This window comes from Lates calcarifer, linkage group LG15 (genome assembly GCF_001640805.2).
Source record: "Lates calcarifer isolate ASB-BC8 linkage group LG15, TLL_Latcal_v3, whole genome shotgun sequence".
NCBI lineage: Eukaryota > Metazoa > Chordata > Actinopteri > Centropomidae > Lates > Lates calcarifer.
The window spans coordinates 24,285,352-24,304,566 of NC_066847.1; the positions used below are offsets into that span (position 1 = coordinate 24,285,352).

At 38.7% G+C, this 19,215-nt stretch overlaps 2 protein-coding genes and 1 long non-coding RNA gene across 5 annotated transcripts in view; 1 reads left to right on the forward strand and 2 right to left on the reverse strand.

The window, feature by feature from the left end:
* The window catches only part of LOC108889382 (uncharacterized), a 29,936-nt gene that overhangs the window by 10,217 nt on the left and 504 nt on the right, over window positions 1–19,215 (forward strand). The window contains exon 2 of the long non-coding RNA XR_001961970.2: window positions 15,129–15,297. This is a non-coding gene — a long non-coding RNA (uncharacterized LOC108889382). The remainder of the gene's footprint in view (window positions 1–15,128; window positions 15,298–19,215) is intronic.
* On the reverse strand, window positions 54–11,748 carry LOC108889373 (secretagogin). Its single transcript, XM_018685800.2, has 11 exons — window positions 11,564–11,748; window positions 11,194–11,264; window positions 7,826–7,918; window positions 4,770–4,859; window positions 4,039–4,095; window positions 3,572–3,649; window positions 3,047–3,102; window positions 2,626–2,671; window positions 2,402–2,461; window positions 912–980; window positions 54–687 (listed from the first exon to the last, which is right to left on the reverse strand). The coding sequence occupies exons 1-11, from the start codon at window positions 11,631–11,633 to the stop codon at window positions 559–561; spliced, it is 819 nt and encodes a 272-aa protein (XP_018541316.1). The 5' UTR covers window positions 11,634–11,748; the 3' UTR covers window positions 54–558.
* The window catches only part of LOC108889349 (F-actin-uncapping protein LRRC16A), a 65,357-nt gene continuing 58,064 nt past the window's right edge, over window positions 11,923–19,215 (reverse strand). The window contains exons 35-39 of one of the 3 annotated variants that reach the window (XM_051075975.1): window positions 17,568–17,604; window positions 17,020–17,286; window positions 16,743–16,886; window positions 16,223–16,259; window positions 11,923–15,263 (exon numbers count right to left, since the gene is read on the reverse strand). In XM_051075975.1, coding sequence (XP_050931932.1) covers window positions 15,209–15,263; window positions 16,223–16,259; window positions 16,743–16,886; window positions 17,020–17,286; window positions 17,568–17,604 — 540 coding nt within the window. In that variant the 3' untranslated portion in view covers window positions 11,923–15,208. The remainder of the gene's footprint in view (window positions 15,264–16,222; window positions 16,260–16,742; window positions 16,887–17,019; window positions 17,287–17,567; window positions 17,605–19,215) is intronic. The other 2 variants (XM_051075974.1, XM_051075973.1) reach the window with 2 other exon arrangements.

Genomic DNA, 19,215 nt, shown 5'->3' on the forward strand with positions numbered 1-19,215 from the left:
TAGAAAAGTAGTTCAGTACATTACAGTAGTAAAAAGAATGTGGAACATGGTCAGTACTTGTCATCGTATTTTTATTTTCTCAACAGCCCATTATTTTAGAATAACAATTAACAGCATTCTGTATGTTTTTTGGCAGAGAAACATGCTATTGGCCAAACATCAGTAATGGCCAACATACTCCAGCTACAAACTAAAAGCATAAAAACCTAATATTACAATGAAAAACATTCTATGTTTTCAAAAGCTACGCTGACATGTTCACTGACAGACAAACTGATTAATATACTATAATTCTTACAGCACCAGACATAAAAAAAAAACAAAACAACAAAAATATTCACAACTCATTATCTTCTTTTGGCCCCAACACATGCACAACTTGAAGTCATAGTACACACTGTCCAATTGTGTTTCTATCATATTCAGGATAAAATAACACTTTATGAATATTGACCTTAAATTACCTGTTTTGGATCAAAACACGGCATTCTACAATTATTGACTATACAACAAATACAGAGTCAGTGTTTCATAATACAGTATCATACAGATCATTAACTAAGGATTAGGCTTGACTCCCAGACACAGAGCTAGCTCATTTCTCTGGATCTTTCCGTCCTTGTTGACGTCACAGTGACGCAGTAGAACTGCTCGCAGCTTGTCCAGCTCAGGACCTGTGATACTGGGCTGGAGAGGAGAGAGGAGGGAGGAGAAGGCATTTTATTGTAAATATGGCATTTGTAAGCAGCACAAATGCTTTTTAGCTTTTAATGAAGTTGTTTCTAACTGTTACGTTCTAGTATTAGCATTTATAGGACTCTTAATAGGAACATTGTCACTAAATAACACTGTTATTGGACCATGAAAAAGCATGATCATTACAGAACACTATTGGAACAAGGTACTCTTACCCTGACCAGCCCCATCATGTCTTTGACAAAGCCGTCCACCTCAGGACCCTCCAGTGCCCCTGTCTTACTCTGAACAAGGATAAAAGGAAAAGAAAAAAAACAAAGAAAAAGACAAAAAAAAGTACTAATTACTTCCCAGAATTTACATTCCACTGAGATGATTTGTGCAACACACTGATCCCATGCAGGTTTTTTGTATGTAGTGTGTTCATGCTAGAAAAATTACAAAATAAAATGCACTAAAAGCATACAGTATTCATATTAATACAGTCAGTTTTGATGCACACTACTCTCCCACAATGCAGTGCATAGAGGAAATGGAGGGGCACCTTACAGCTCCTGAATCTGTAACCTGTACCTTCTTGTATATATTCACCCTCTCCAGGAGCAGAAGATATAGTGTGAAAGCATGCTGTGTTAAACTGAAATGTGAAAACAGTGTCACTTGCTGCGCTGTTAATTGAAATACTTGGAAATGTAGCCATGGTGTGAAACATGTCACTGACACTGGCTGTGTTTTAAACAGTCTGTATTGCCACTGTCAACCGAGATGGGTGTGACCTGACAAACTGATGAAAATGTGTCAGTGATGGAGATGGATATATCAAAGTTACACTATTAACTGAGCTGTTACTTATAGAAAACTACTTTAGACCCCAGCTAATAGTTTGCGAGACAATAACTGACAACAGTAACCACAGAACACTTCTCACAAAGCTTCTCTGAAAATAAAAAGCTTTGGAGATAGGATAAAAATGTTTCAGAAAGACCATTAACTTATGCACGCTTGAGATTATGGACAAGGTCATAAATATGATTGGAGAAACTTATCAGGAAGTCCTAATAGGAATTACTGACTTCTATCTGGCTCTGCACTGTGATTAATAATCATCCCAGAGAGTGACTTGACAGCATAATGGGTGCTTTATTCTATTATGTTACATTAGAGGTAAGGGAACTAATTAGATTCATGGTTGCTGTTCTGAGACCTCTTATGCACACTGCCATACATTATGCAAATTTTGGAGTGTCAGTTAATTTGGAATGAGGAACATTAAGTAGCAGCGACAGGGTTTCTGGCAGAAAAGTTGTCAAGCTGGGTGACTGGGACCTGGAGGGGGTTGATTACATATGCATATCTGATTATGTATTATGTGTGTGATTTGCCAGTGAGCCCAGTCCTGGAACAGTCATGCAGCATACACTCATGTGCACCCTGACTGTTAGGCACGCAGAGAGGGCTGGAGAAGAGACAGACAAGGTGTAACGTAATGGATTTTTTTTGGATGGTTCACCAGCCCACTGATGTTGTGGTTCACCAGGATTTTTCCTGGTACACCCAATGGCGAGTAGATCACTGTATGTTACTGAGGACCAACCATTGTACCTATGTTTTCAACTGAGTTGTCCTGAATTTCCTGATGCTTAGGCCTGCATGTATGTGTGAAATGGCAGGCCTCATTTGTCTCGCGGTTTATTACTGTACTTACAACATCATAATGGTTGAAGATCTTCTCAAAGTCTCTCTTCCTCTCCTCCTTACTACAGGCCTTAGAGAAAGAGGAGAGAAATTGTGAAGAATCAACATGGGAGGAGAGAAGTTCGATTTTAAAAACAGTAATAGAAGATAACTTATTAACCTGTTGCATCATGATTTTACCTCATGTTTTCATCTGACAAAAATGTTAATGAACAAGATAAACAGCGCACTTACATCCATCTTGAACTGGAGCAGGAAATTCTCCTCTAAAGCCAAGATCCTATTTGAAGAAGAAATATATACTTTACAAGGAGTGCTTGAGTAATCAAACAGAAGAATATTCCTTGTGGTGAGACTGTCACCTCCTTTCTGTTGTGGGAAATTTAAGATAGAGTATAAGACCTAAAACACTGATTGTTCAGCCATGTTTTCATGTACATTCCTTTCAAAATTCACCACAGGTTGGTGCATTGACTCTTAACAGTCAGAGTTTAGTGATGTGGTTCTGCAGTAATACTAAGTAATGCTACAAGGTAGATGATAAATGGCTATCAAAACATCTGGCAGTGGCCATAAAGTTCAACACTTCACAGGTCACAGTTATTTTAACATTGCAGGGACTTCTAAGATATTCATCCTGCTCTTTGATAAATACCTGGCCAGGTCGTTCAAATCCAAGCGGCCGTCCTTGTTTTTGTCAAAGATTTTCATCTGCAAGAAAAAGAGGATGTATTGAGAGGCATGAAAATAACTTAAGCTGCTGTGAATCTCTTTCTCTGTCCTGTTGTTGGTTATTTCCTCACACCACCTGTGACTCTAGAGCCGACTCATAATTCGATCTGACTTTGATCATGAATCAATCTTATCTAAATTGAATTCTATAAAATAGTAGGAGTGTGCTGTCTGAGGCTAGGAGTTTCCACAGAAGTAACTCAGGGAGATGGTTAATTAGATATATTGTCTGGTTTCTGTACTAATCTGTCTTTTGACAGCTGCAGTGGAACACAGGATCTCAAGAAAATAATATCACAAGTCACTTTGAACAATTGTTGGTTTTCTTCAGAACATTTTTTTTTTCATTTTCTGATTTTTTAAACTATTTGAAAATAAGAAAATCATGATCCATGCTCTGTGTGTGAGTGAGTGTGAGTGAGTGTGAGTGAGTCGATTGTACTACTACCATTGCATCAGTGTATTCATCCATCTTATCAGATGACACTTCCTTGTGGTGCTGTTGAAACAGGTCTTTCAGGAAAGCCTGAGGAACAAGAGTATTTCTTACAAGCAGCCAAGCATTCAAATCCATTGAATAATAAATTAGAAATAAAAATAAAAGGTACTTCATGTGTGTAGATCATTTAGGGAGAAAGAGCTGGGTCCAAAAAACAGGATTTGACAGTAAAATTAACATTGGTCAAAATCATGAAATGATTTCCCCCTATCAGTAAGCCAAAAATCTTTATTCTAAAGAAATAAGGTAGAAGCTGAAAAAGGGGCAAACATCACAGTCAATGACTGAACATGAAATAATCGCCAAAGGTTGCAGTTATTTTCTGCCATTGCCATGACTGCAAGTTTTTCCTTGAACAGAGGGGAGGTGTGTAATTGGTTCTGTGGTGTGCATTTTGTTCATGTTAACAACCTCACCTTGAGCTCCTGAGCTGATATGTAGCCACTGCAGTCAACATCATACTTCCTCCATATCTGCAGGAGAGGGCAAATTAGCAAATGGTTGCATGCAGTGTAATGTGGCAGGAGTACAGCTAATTTAATATGAAACCGTAAAATAATTATAGCCACTTGTGTCACTCTATTTATATAGTGGCATTTACAATGAGTACTGGGTTCACTGGTGAAATATTAAACTAAGTTGTTGTCAAAGTTAAAAATGAGCAGTGAGTGTTATCACCACTACTTAAACCACACTGAAAAGTCAAACTGTGCACTGGTTCCAGTCTAAAGCTCAGGCTCCCTGAATGAATAAGTTTACTATTTATTGTTTGCTGGAAGACTTCCTCATACTTGGCCTGTGTGCAACTCCAAGTTACATTCTCCTCTGCCCTGTTGACCTGTCGCTGGTGGATCTGGTTTTAGCAATTAGGCAGGGAAATGTTGGAAAGTGTTGTTTACCTGTCATTATAATTTTCTTAGTAATAATCTACTCTTCCTATTTTCCATTATATTGGAACAAAATTGATCAACTACTGAAATTTTGCTGAAATTCTTAGTTGCTTTTTAGCTTAAAAATGTGATAAACTGGTACGTGGGTTTATATCCTGATACTTGTCATTTATGGACAGTGGCAAATTGGAATTTAAATAATTATAGTAATTTCTGTTCCTTTTGCCCCTCAGAGATATGGTGCTCTGCGATCTTACCTTCATGAAATCAACACTGTTGTCCAGAGTAGCTTCTCTGCGGAAAATTAACAGGAAGTTCTCATCTTCAGGGAGGATCATATTGGCCAACTGGAAAACAGAACACGGATTGAATGATGATGTTCTATGAGGCTTTCCATCTACAAACTTTCAGTCTAATCTGGCTTGGTCTGTCAATCTTGATCAGATCTGAAGTCAGTTCTATTGGAGCCTCAGCCGCAGATACAGTCCAGACGATAAGTATCAGGATAGTTAAACTGTTTTGTTCCTCTGGCTCAGTGCTTTAGCACACTAAATTTGAAATAAGATAAAGTATACTACATTAAAGTGCCAAGTCTGTGCCTTTCTGCTTTTGAGGCTTACTAGTATTGTGCATCTTGTGGAGAATCCTCTGAGGTGTTATGGTCATGAAGTCTTTTTTTGCTCATTGACAAAGAAAACATCTTTGTCATTTTCAAGTTTGCTTGTCCTCGCCTTGTTTTTTGTGTACCCAACTGTTGATTTTGGCAAACCAACTACTACTGATACTCTCTTTTCCTTAGCCTCAATGTCATCTTCTTCACTTGCACGGCTGCCTCTTCACTCCTTGTATTGACAGACAACTCAGCGTCAGTCTAAATGGAGCTCTTTTGTGCATGAACTAACACTGAAATGACACACAGCTGCAATAGAATCATTCAGCAGCCAAGTGTCCAATTACTTTTCAACTCTTGCAATTTGGGCATAATGTGTTAAAAACACTACCTTTCACACAGTGCTTTCTATGGTGATGTAAACCAAGTCAAATTAAAGCTGAGAAATTAATGTAGTAACCAGGGTATGTCAAATTGAATGTACTGAAGCGCAGAGCCTGAAGAACAAGAAATGTGTAACTGTTCAAATACTGGACTGTGTCTCAAAACCTCCACAAGCTATCTGCATGAACAGGCACTAGTAGGAATTCATGTTCTACTTTCATTTGGATGAAGCATCCATACACCAGATCCTCCTGGCTCCTGTCCAACTCATGTTGCCCTCTTCTTGTCTGCCCTTCTTTAACAATATCAGCCCTCCATTAGCAGATTAAACTGGCCAATATCACCAGTCTAATTAAAATACAAGATGGTACTGCAGCCAGTTGGGTCACAAAGCTGAAGTACAGCACAGAGAACAAGCGCAATGCACCAGTAGTGATGCCAACTACAGATGAGCCAGACATTCAAGGATTAAACCCACTTTTAAAAAAGGTCTTGCCATTGCCACATGTCTCATGTATTAATAAGTAGAACTGATTTATCATCTAACCATCTGTTGATATATATTTTTAAGATAATTGTGTATTCTAAAAAATGCGGGAATTAGTGAAATTGCTTCTTTTGTCAGAACAAAAGTTCAAAACCCAAACAATGAGAAAAGCAGTAAAGAGCACTCACAGTGCACACAAAGTAGCCTACGCACAGTACACAGTGTCACCTCATTGTTGTAAAATGACAGCATACACCAGCACAGTGTAGCTGCTCAGACTTTATAGAATACTGTGGATGGCAGATAAAACCCTCATTTCATCAAACATCCACCCACTGACTGTGTCCTTCAGTCCCTGCAAGATCCAGGACTGCTGTGTTGCAAAATTCTGTAAGAGAGAAGATTTCCTACCTCTGATTATTACTATGAGATATGTTAAAGAAATGCAATAGTGAGTGGTAGTTACGACTCAGATATCATCTTATATTTCTTGTCTGGTTCTAAGCAAACACTGTGTAGCAACAGATCAGTCATGTGATACTGAACTTCATGCAGCTATCAGGCAGGATACTGTGGCTTCACACAGGCTCACTCACTTCCTCATCAGTGCCATAAGACAGAAGCAACAGCACAGGAGAAAATAGCATGAGACATTGCAAAAGCTGGTCAGTTGAGACACACTCAACATATATACATTAATCATTGTATTAGACTGCATTAGTTTTAGCTAGGTGTGTCTAGTAAACAACTAGTGACTGAGTGTATATTCGCTACGTGAACCTAAATTCTTACTCTTGGCAGTAGGGAGGCACTCACCTCATTCGCTGGATCAGAATCAGGGCCAATTATTTATTATTATTAAGTCAGTTAAATCAGTAGCGGGAGAGAAAAAGTGGGATGGTGCATCCCTATTTAACAGGGTGTGTAGCTTCAAACAAAGCTACAAAGAGCTTTGACCACACTGTCTCCACATTAGCCTCAGTAAATCACTGTCCTTAACAGGCCACTTACTGCATACATGTATTGATTTTCTTCCAGCTTTATGAGTAAAAGCCAGAGTTTAGGGGCCTGTGGGTGCAGTGCATTAAGAGATTGGCCTAATGAATGGGTAAAAGTGTTTTTTCAGAATAAAGAAAAAGCACCTCATTGCTCTGATGAAACACAGGGGCTGTGTCAGGAGCTGCACCAGTTGCACAGTAGAGACTGAGAAAGTAGTGGCATCAAAATATGGCTTGAAATTTCTGGGAAATGGCCACAGCCTGTTTAGTTGTCAGTCAAGTTTTACTTAATTTAAAAGAATTGACTCAATCAAAAAGTCATTTCAGACTCGACCTTCATCAATAACCAGCTATTTGTTTCAGAACTTTCAAAGTCCCACTCAACAATCCAAAAGGATCATTAGGCTTTTTCTCATTTAGAGGAATTGTGCCATTCAAATTAGATTTTTATTCACACTTATTTACATGCAGTAGACTGTTAGGTATTTGATTTAGATAAATGGTTTGAGTGCTCCTCCTCTCACTGTCTCCCCACTACAAGAGGATGGCTGAGTGTGACCCTGAGCAGTCCAGTAAATGAGATTTTCTTGAATAAGGTACAAGCTGTGTCATTGTCATAGACACAAGATAAATAAAAGATGAAGAGGAGATGTAGTGGATGCAGAGGGAGGGGTAATAGTTAAAAAGAGGGGCATAGGAGGAATAGAGAGTCTGAGAGAGAGAGAGAGAGAGAGAGAGAGAGAGGACAGAGGAGTAAATTCACTTTTACTCACTATAAAGTAGACTATAGAGTGAATTAAGAAGTTATTTTAGACTCATAAAATCACGTTATACCTCCTGAATCTGTAGTCTCCCATCAGCAGTGGCATCATAGGCGGACATAAACCTCTGCTTCAGCCTCTGAACTTGTTCCTCAGTCACCTTTTCCTGTGGAGACACAATAGATTAAGATGCAGTATTGATCTTCATGCCCCAAAGCCGTAATTACAAAGCTACTATGCGTATTAAACTGGACACATATGTGCAATACTTCACTGACAAATACTTCACTGGCTGAGTCACTGTTATTTTAAGCGACGTCACCATGGATACTCATTTGAGCTGCCATTTTCTTCTCAAGGTTTGCTTTTCAAACCCTGGAAAAATGTTCCTAAAGCGTTTCTGTAGCTGAGTCTGGTTCGTCCTTGGCCTACTCAGCCTTTCTAATACACAGAAGAGAGAGTATGATGGAGTAAACCTCAAACATTTGCATTCAAGAGTTGTCATCTAAGAAGAGAGATTTGTGTTGCAGTGTCATGATCCTGTTCTTTTCATCTATCAAGCATATCAGTCTATGACTTACCCACCTTTGCCCACAGCAAGTAATTCACTGCAGTTTCCTCAATGAAATAAATGAAACCTATCTGATGTTGTAGTTTACCTGTTTAGTCTACACTACCATCAGTCCATACCACCACTACATTTACTCATGAAATGTGATGCATGTAAGGACATTGCAGACATATTCTAGCAGATTATAACTATAGATTAACAGAGAGACACCATCTGAAAGACAGAGACAGTCTGAAGCAAGATTATCTGAGTTAAGAATCTTATTTTCTTTTCCTGTGTACACCAGTTGTTTCTCAACAAGAGCTTGAAGCAACTGAAGACAAGAATATTTCCAGCTGCTAGAGTTATCTTAAAATATATTTAGCAGTTAATCATCCAGTTTCTCTCTTCAAACTCTGCAATGACCATACTGTAACTATAGAAACCATTTGATCTGTGATCTGCTGTCTGAATCATCGTTTCATGCAGTGCAGAGTACACAGTCTGCAGACTACAAGGTGCCGGGCTCTTGCTCATTACAGACAGACAAGTATTGATCTTCAGCATCACCTTTTCATCTGTCTTATCAGGCACTCATGTTTGGCTCCAGTATTCTCCCGTTGCTTTTAAATTCTGCATGTACACTTCTGAATTAAAAGACTGGATTGATCACACTTAATTCAAAAAGCATGTTGTTTCCCCACTGCTTAATGAACTTCTGTATTCTCCAAGATAAAGTGTAGCACCTGAACATTCATTTAGTTGCGTTTGAGCAACTAATTGAAAATGTTTAGTCCATGTAGAAAAAAATTAACTGATTACTAGGGCAAATAGACAGAAAGACACCACGTGATTTATGTTACCTAATGCTTCATCAGCTACATAGGAAATAACAGAATGACTGTGCAGGGTTTTTGTAGCTCAAGAAAAATACACCAAACAGAACTCATCCTAGGGACATTGATGAAAAAGCAAACATCAGAGAGACTAAGTGACATATGGTTGGTGGTCTGTTTGTTTAAGTACAGCATCATTAGTTTCACACACACACACACACACACACACAAGAACATGTATAAGTAGCTGCACTGTACACTTATTGGGTTTTCCATTGTAACTAGTCAGGGAGAGGGTTCATCATAATAGTATTCAACATTGCTGAGTAAACACAATGTGTCATTAGCGCATGCACACATTTACACAAAAACACACACGAGTGCAGTATTTTTTAGTGCAGTTTTTTCCAGGTCAATTTGTATCCAAGTAAAGGTCTTTTCGTTTGACAGGAACCAGAGCTCTTTAATTGTGTTGTGACTAACATCCTTACAGTCACCCCACCCATCCAGATAACTGCATAGAGGTTCAGCTGCCCACACAGCAAAGACTACAAGTGCTGCAAAGTCTGTGTCCAGAGCTAGTTGTATTTCCTAAAAGCTAAACTTTAATTCTGACAAGCTGCATTCCCCACAGACTCATTTATCTAAACATGAGAAATTTTATTTATTATTATTTTGAGGAAAAACCCTTTGCAGTTCATGAGTGCCTGAAATCTTTAACCCAGAGACATCAGCAGACACTTTGTATCCTCCCTGGTGATGCTCTCACTAGGCCTTTACTTCCGCTGCCTTCAGCTCCTGCTTGTTGTGGGGTCTCTCAGTCTGTACTCTGGTCCTCAGTGAGCTGAAGGATATTCCACCTGCTTTGGCTCCGTGTTTAGGGTGGTTATCTTGAGTTTGGATTGATTTGGCTGAATCTGAGCACACTGAATGCTTCTGTATGTATCTTCATTCATCCTGCTGTTTCTGTCAGCAGTTAAATCTAGTTAATGCTAGTTCCAGTGGAGCCATATATGCCCAAGTCATAACAGAACTACTGCCATGTTTTACAGAGGAGGTGGTTTGGTTTGGGTCATGAGCTGTTCCTTTTTTTCTCCACACTTCCCTCTTTCCATCATTTTGACAGAAACAGATTTTTATTTTATCAGCCCATTTATGTTTGTTATAGCGCTCTGCTGGTTTCTTGTTCAGGGTTCCCACACTTTTCAAGACATCATTTTCAATAACATACAACTGTTGTTGTTACAGATAGGGATCACGTGATGCCCAACAAGTTCCTCTCTGTAGAAGCATCCTTTCAAATATATGTTAATCTAAGGCTCTGTAATTAGAGGACAACAACAACTCTTGACTATAGGGATAATCTGAATCCGTTTTTCTTTTGAATCACATTGACAAGTCTATTATGTCACAACTGTAGTAGTCTGATCTCTAAACATAATGCTTAACTTAGCTTCTGATTCAGCAGTTATAGGTTATAGGTAATAGGTAAGTTATAGGAATCTTCAGCAACAGTATCAACAACAATACAATATAGCAACTGATTGTCCATTTTTTGATGTATTTGTTGTGGAAGGGTGTTAGAGCCTTAATGCTCTTTCAGACCCTTGTGAAAACGTTGGCTATTTATTAAGGGGAAAAAAACAAACTGCGATTTCATTGTGTTTTCACCATCCAGACAACAATAAAATCAGGTTTGGCTTAAAACCCAGCATAACCCAATAACTCTTAATAACACAGTTTCAGATTTACTATATTTTTGAAAACTCAAAAAAGGGTTGTTACATCGCAAAAACCACTACACTTAAGACTTGTCAAATCTGGACCAGATTAACAGGGAGAGAGAAAATGCAATTTCTAATTTGTTAAACGTTTATTCTATTTGTTTAGGTCTTAATCAAAACCTTGTCTATTGTTGTCTGGATGGAGAAAACAGTAAACTGATGTTCTTATCAGTGGCTTCATGTCTGTTCAGTTGCCCTTGACACGCACGGATGTATCATGCTGCATTTAGCTGTTATTAAGAGTAAGAGTATCTAAACAAAGCTGACTTACCTGTGGACCCAGTCTCTTCATCATGTGGCGGAAAAAGTCATCAAGCTCTTTTCCCTCGATGTAGCCATTATCTGTCCAAATAAAAAACAAGTTATACAAGTTGTTGGGTTGTAAAACCAGTGCAGAGTTGGTGTTTTCTTCAGAATTCAAATACTGAGTGAGAACTCAGTTATTTTCAGATTTTTTTTGTAATGACATCAGTGTTGAACATCATACTAGAAACTTAAATTAGTTGCTACAACCAAAACTCCCACATTTGTTATCACAAACAGTCTTTTTCTCCAATGTCTGGTAAGAGAAGGAGATGACTTAAAAAGTTAAATAGATATTTATGGAGAAAAACCATTAACATGTAATTAACTGTCCTTACCATCTGCATCGAAATATTGCCAGATTTCCAGGAAACCAGCTGCATCTAGGTTGTCAAATGCACTGTCCATTGTAGTAAAGAGAAGCAAAGTAAGCTGTCAACTTTCACACATCAAAACAGACAAGACTGAGGTGTGATTGCACTGTTCAGTTGCCTGCTTGGTTGACATATGTTCTTTCTGACTTAGTAAAAACCACACCTCTCCTGTGAGTGAGAGAGAGGGAGAGAGGGGGGGCAAGAGAGAGAGAGAGAGAGAGAGAGCACTGAAGCATTGTATTTGCCATCTGGTGGCTGTATTGTTACACTGCAAAACAGATCTTCAACTCAGCAGAAGTTACAAAAAAGAGACAATAAAGAGATTTTAAAGCCTGTAAAATTATTTTAATCAATATTTGCATGAAGAAATGTCCAACACCAGCAGAACGACTTAGTGAAACATACTGATCCATGACAAAATGGAACAAATGATGTATCAAGACTGATAAAACGAGCAAATGTCATTAGTATTAATGGTATTTTTTACCCAGCTCAAGAAAACCAGTGGTTGTTTTGCATTATTTCTTTTCTGAAATAGGATGAAAGTAACATTAAATTGATTACATGTAATAACAAATTAATACATACAAAGAATTAATTTCTACATTTATGAACACAATGTACAAGTGAGAGGAAAAACAACAAAAGATCAAGACATTACCGGCCACTTTTTTATTCCAAATAAGTTACAAACAAACCCCTAGTATAGTAGTGTACTTAGTACCAAAACAATATAGGATTTGCTGTGGTCACATAGGCGTGTGAATACACCACAGTGTGTATATTACATGTGCATATATTACACATACATATATACACACGCATACACCTACATGTATGAAAGCACATATATACATACAGTACAACTCACAGCCACATCATGCAGTCACACACACATGTAGACTCGGGAGTCTAGACTCAATGCTATTGGTTATTTTCACTTTGTCCACTCCGTGCACCAACAGAAATGAAGTGGATGCTCATTTTTCAGAAATGAACAGCAAGTCATCGTTAATCTTTCACACAACTTGACAGAAACACAGCCAGCTTCTGAAATCCTACACAGGAAGCAAAAACAGTAGAGGACAGTGTGTCTAGATACCTTCTTTGCATCAGGACAATGGATGAAAATGCCAACAGAATACAGCCATGTGTCCTGGAACACCTTCCACACAAAAAGTGATGTTTGATTTTGGGACAGAGACTGAAAATCAAAGCAGTCATTGACATCAAGTACAGATTGACTATATACAGCAGGAACAGTGTTATTTTGAAGCCATGATTAGTGATAAAGAAGCTGAAACCTTATCGTAACCCTACAAAAAGACATCGATAGACACCATAGGAGAAGGTGCACCAGTAAGACCTTGGGCCCAGACTTGAAATTGACTCTTGTACAGTACAATAAAAACACAAGTTGTGCCCCTTTCACACTGATGATGCATAAGAACTGCTGCACTGTGTGTGTTGTACATCTGTAATTAATGCTTTTGTACAGCTTGGCACACAAAAACCAAACAGTCAAATGTAGAACAAAAAAATCAAAATTCTGGAGTTTAAATCCATTTCATTTGGAGATGTGTAGAGTTTGCTGTATACACTTAAAGTTTGACAGACCAAACTTCTGCCCAAAATTACATATACAGCATGAAGAAAATTGTCTTACTCTGTATCAACAAAAAGAATGACAGGTTGTAAATTAAGTTAAGAATTGCCAAGGTCCTTTTGAGAGGCTAGTTGCAGACTGTGTAGCAGTGTGAAAAGGGCATTTGTTGCTCTTGACAGAGAAAAATGAGAGGAATCATCCTGAGACCTGTATTGTTGTTGTTGTTGTTGTTGTGAAGCATTCAGGTCCTTAAAATGGTATATACAGAATAGCCAAGAGGTCCATGTGGTAAATGTACAGCTACCCTCAGTTCACTTCCACTTCAGGCACTGTATTCTCAATCACAGAGGCAATGAGATTACAATGCCGAGTTTGAAGAAGTCTCTTATCTTGCACGGAACAAAGTGAAAGTGAGCTGAATTTGAAAGTTCTGAAGGAAAAAATATCTAGAGGAAGAAGAGTGTTTGCAGGCTGGAGTTCCCTCAGTGTTTTGCTTTTACACAAGAGGTTCGTGTCAAAATCTGGCTCAAAATAGCTACTGAAATGGGAAACTCATGACTGCGTCTCCCATGTTACCTTCAAGCAGATTCTCTTTGCGATTTCTCTTTTAGTAAGTTCTTTGCTTTCATTGGACCAGCAGCACATCAGGGGAATATTCATAAATATCATATGTTAGTGCATAAAACCAAAAAGACCTCAGCCGCTAAATGTAAAAATAAAATGAATGTGTTGCTTCCACAGTGTTTAGTGTTTGTTAACAGTGCTGAAGCCTTATTGATTGCTCGTCAGTGGAGTTAAAGTGTACCACAGTCCTCTCAAAGCACAAACACTTCATATGGTCACTCCGACTCTCTCACACGAGACAACTTAGGGTCCCAGTTGGGGATGTTTGACATAGTCTATAGCCATTCTTCAGTCCTTCAGTGAAGAGTCCATTTAGTCCCCTCTGAATAACTCATAGTTTTATTGTCAGGCGAGCTACATCAAATGTGTATTACTGATTTATTTTTGTGCTGACATTCTCAGCTGAACCTGTATTTTCCTGTAATACAAAAAAAAAGATGAATTGCATAATGGATTCAGTCCGGAGAAAAGTAACTTCCGCATACTGAAAATAGCATCTAGAAAAATTCATACAAATATATTTGAGGAAATGAATGCCATTGGGTCCCGGAGTGGTTTTATGCTTAAGTTCAAGTACAGTACAGTGGTAGTGGTATTTTTATTGTGTGTTTGGTCCCTGGGAGACAAGCTACTGCAAAATAATAGTAAACAGTTTTTCTCTCTCTCTCTCTTCCGGTCAAAAAGTCTGCTATTTCCTGAAAGCAACATGTCCTTTTTTTTTTTTTTTTTTTTTTTTTTTTAAGTGGTTAACAAATTTATACTCCGTTTCGGGTTTTGTCACTCACTGGCTGAATAAGCTGGATCATCCCATAACCCATTCTTTTGGATCCTGAAAAGTTTTTTGTTTTAGAGACATTAGATTCTCACCTGACAGCAGAGAGTAGGTTGAAACCAGATCTAGAGAAAAGGGTGTTCATGAGAAGGAAGCTCTTAGGAAATTTAGCACAGTTTGGTTTGCAAGAAGACTTGATGTGACTTGAAAAATGTATTGAGGATATTTCCCCGAAGTGTTAATACCTATCAACACTGGCATCATAGTTCATCAAATTAAACTGAATTTGAAACTGTGTGTTACCTGATACGACAGCAGGTCTTCCTGTAAACCAAACATGATGTGTAGTTTGTGGTCAGACAGGACCTACAGTACAGGTACAACCGCTTACATTGATGAAAACATCTTGATTATATTTCCCATTAGTCTCTTTCCTAAAGGAAAACAGGCAAGGCTTGTCAACAGGTTTTTGTTGCAAACTTGTTTCGGTCATATCAAAATAAAGTCTTTGTCTGCCTCCTCCCCAGAGTCTGATGACTTCTTGCCTGCTGCCTTGTCCTTGTCTGGGTTTGGAGATTGGTCCTTGGTCTTGAAGGGGCCGTGATCCTCAGAGTTGGTACGGAGAGGGCTGGGTCGCTGAACAGAGTCTGACGCCACCCTTCCTGAAAACAAGAGAGAGAGAAGATTAAAATGACAGTAAGTGTTGGCAATACAAGGGGGAGATTAAGTGCTATTAAGCATGCTGCTACAGGTGGCTCATCTTTCAATGCCAGCCTTACCGCCAGTTGGAATCTATGAACTAAAACAGGGAGAGATGTAAAGCACCTCAGTCCCACTTTAACGTTGTAGTTTTAGGAAGTTCCCCCCACTAGACTGAATAAGTATTCTGATACTGTGGGGTCTGCTGACAAAAAACAGCTCCAAAAAGGCCAGCAAAAGTTCAAAGGATAGCATGATTTAAAACTGTAGCAGATATATAAATATAAATATGTATACTTGTAGCACTAACCATTTTTAATAATGTAGAATGAGGATGAAATTTTTACCTCAGGGGTCAGACTAACGCTGTTAATATTTTAGCCTGGATTCTCACTTTATGAATCAATTTTTTTTTTTAAATGCCTCAGTTTTCATCTAGACTAGAAATGCTATCTAGTCAGGAAGTTTGGAGACAAAGGTATGACAAAAGTATGAATTTTAAGAAGAAGTAGGTTGTTATCCCTGTGATGAACTGGTGGTCTGGCCACACTACTTCAATGTTCTCTGTCTGGTGCCTGCTGGGATAGAGTCCCTATTTAAAAGGGATCCTGCTCCAATATGTGTAGAAGCAGCTGAACATGTATACTGCCACCCAATGGCCTTTGACTTACTCTGTAATGAGGTTGGCACAGAGGTTGTAAGATTACATTGGTGTAAACAGGAACTGTTCCTCTATCTTTTAAACCTCTTCGGTATCAATCAGTATAAATGGTACAAAACAGCACTAATTATTTTTGATACTTCTTTTGTGGTTTATTGTAGCCAACAACCAACAGAACATCTAGCCACTAGTTTCAGAGGTACATTTTCACGTGCCCGAGAGGAAGAATTATGCTTGTGAACATGTATCTGATATGATTACCTCTGCCAGGCACCAGAGGGTTCCACCAAACCACACACTAAAAAAGGGAAGGGTGGAGGGTAGAGAGAAGAAAGGGAGACCAAAGGAGAGGACACACGAGACAAGAAAAAACCATCAGAGAGAGAGGAGCAAAGACAAAAACGTCACCAAGCTGCCGTGGTGTCTGTTACATAATAGATAATAAATGAAAGGCAGTGGGACTCAGTGAGAGATGTGACCTCAATCTATCAGTCTGAAGTTTGTCATACTGTACATGTTGACAGGCAACAGTCAGCCTCCGTGGGAACTATGCAGATATATGAGACCATAGGGGAAGTCAACACACTGTCAGATTCTGACAGTGACATCAAACATCTACCAGTCTGTCTGAGGGAAATCTGCTCTGGCCAAAGGACAAGCTTTAGATGAAAGAGAAAGCCAGAAAAAAGTAACTGCTTACTTCACTTTCAATGCACTCAAATATCTATTTATTTATTAACATAACACCTAAGAAGATACTCAGAGAGATTTTGCAACCCACCTTCCTGAGTGGTTTTGTTTGCAGATCCTCCTGACTGCAGACTGGTTTGGCCTTCTTTCTCTGACAGGGCCCTCTTCAGTGTGGGAGGGAGAGCTGTGGTTTTAGGAGACACACCGCCACTGCAGGGGGAATCTGGGCTCTCATCTATTAGAGATATGACAAGGAAAAACATGTTGAATCACACATTTTATCATTTATCACACAATGTTAACACAGTAGCACAAGGCTGCCATATTAAATTTGTCATACATAGCATTCTTAACAGATTGATCAGTACCTATGCTCCTGCTGCTACTAGTGGTTCTGGGCTTCTGTGGGATGGTGGGTCGGGCACCAAGAGCAGGCTTTGCCCCCTGCGGCACCGGTGGTTTGGGACTTACGGGACCCCCAGGGGAACTTGAGGAGGATGTAGCTCTGAGACGAGTGGCCAGTTCCGGCTTGTTCTCACCACGCGGTGGGGTCTTTTCTGGAGAACCAGTGTCTGGTTTATTAATGGCACCACTGGGAGACCTGGTTTCTGAAGCTGGGGCCTGAGGCTTAGCTGCTGAAATACATAAAAAGAAAGTCATACATATGTTTTTTTGTGCACTTGTATGAACACAGAAGTAAAAACATGAAAAGCCAAACTGGCAATGCATAAACTGAATTTTTATCTAAAACTGTGATCCAAAAAAGACCTATATAAACCATCAACAGTCTAATTTTGAATTTAAAGTAGCTCCTCTTTCCTTTTTTCCCTAGTTAATTTTATCTTAAAAGTCTACTCTAGTTAAATACAGTGTAAATAAATAGAAATTACATAATAAATCCAGCTAAAGAGCTCACCTGTTGCATTGCTGTCAGGTCTATCAGGGCTGGAAGACTGAAAGAAACCCAAAGACAGAACACTGGATTACTCCATTATATGACCAGAGGGAACATGAAACCTAGTATATACAAATACCCCCTTCCCTTATACAAACATTACATAATGCTAAACCACCTTTTAGACTTTTCAGTCAATTTATATATATTTCAGAATCAGGCCCATATTCTAGTCCAGTGCTGATACTGAGTCTAATGTAACACTGTTAAGCAACATTTTAACAGAAGAGGGCGCCTTTGTGTTTGAAAATGCAAAGGATACAGCCAACACACCCAAGCTTTGTATTAATGACCTGCCTCCTGAAAAGCTCTCTTCATTTTACCTGCAACTGGAAGCCAGCCAGAACAAACAGATGGCAAGAGAAGCTTTAGAGCCACTGATACAAGGTCAGAAAAAACCCTAAACCTAAAAACCCTAACACCATAAACCTCTTACTGTAAGCACACATACAGTTTACAGTGCAGTGACTAGTTATGCACCAATTATACATCTAGTGAACAAAGACTTACAGGTGCCAATATCAACTCACATTTTAAATGCTGAAACACACACTTGTGCCATTATTAATCTCTGGGGACATGTACTGTCCCACTAATTCTGCTAAATCACACTATGATTTATTTAACATCCATAAAACATTCTCTTTCTAATTTTTTAATGCCTTTGAGGAAATGAACTGAGGAAAGGGAACAAAGGAGGTGTAGGAACTAAGAGCATTTTTAGTTTAAGGCATCCTGGTGAATTTGGGAATTTGAAGTAGGTGAAATATTCCCATGACATTTACATCCCACAGTGAATCATGACAGAGAATTTGCATCTCAGCCCTCGTTTCTGTCTTCATTCTGTCCATTTGCAGTTTATGCTTCCATCTTTTCCCTCCCTCCTCCTCCTCCACCTTGTCGTCTGGCAGAAAATCAGGGTTGTTTGTGTTTTTATGTCAACATGTTGACAGGCACAATGACTAGCCTGAAGAGATACACCATTCTCGGCATCTGTGTGTGCCTGTGCGTCTGCATGTGTCAGTGCCTCTTATTTTTCATATTCTCCCAGCCAGAATCTTTGGTTAGTGAGTGTTGAACAAAACGGTCTTGACAAGTGGAAACTGAACACCTACAGCGCTGTTGGTAAAACATCCAACGTGTCCTCATTTGAACAAGCATCTCTCAGTATCTCACTGCTTGTCTCAATACTGACATTAAATCTTTACATTATTTTGTAGTTAATCTTTAATTGTCACCTTATTTTGAAATTAATTGATAGAAATGTGACCAGATGGAAGTCTAGCCTTAAGTCCAGGGTGTTTTCATTTGGTAGCCACTACATTTTTCAAGAAATGTAATTATTTTTAAAAATTTTACATATTACATTAAGATTTTTTCGATTATTGTAGTTTATTATTGTCACTCTCGTTTGTTGGTCTTCTGTTATGCTTCATTTGTTCATTGTAAACTACAAATTTTTCATATTTATACTTTTGGTTAGACCAAAGACCTCACATTCAGCTTTGCAAAGTTGTGATGGGCATATTTTACAATAATTAAGTGGCAGATTAATCAATAATTAAAATAATGATTAGTTGCAACCCCAAAGGATATATATTTTGATGTG

Bases quoted from the DNA above. Each gene is read 5' to 3' on its own strand.
- LOC108889373 (XM_018685800.2), bottom strand. From the start codon at position 11,633: ATGGACAGTGCATTTGACAACCTAGATGCAGCTGGTTTCCTGGAAATC. The intron at 4,860-7,825 runs GTATAACGTGAT...TCTGTTTTCCAG, and splicing joins GGAGACTACAGATTCAGGAG to TTGGCCAATATGATCCTCCC. The intron at 3,650-4,038 runs GTGAGGTTGTTA...CTTGTTCCTCAG, and splicing joins TATCAGCTCAGGAGCTCAAG to GCTTTCCTGAAAGACCTGTT.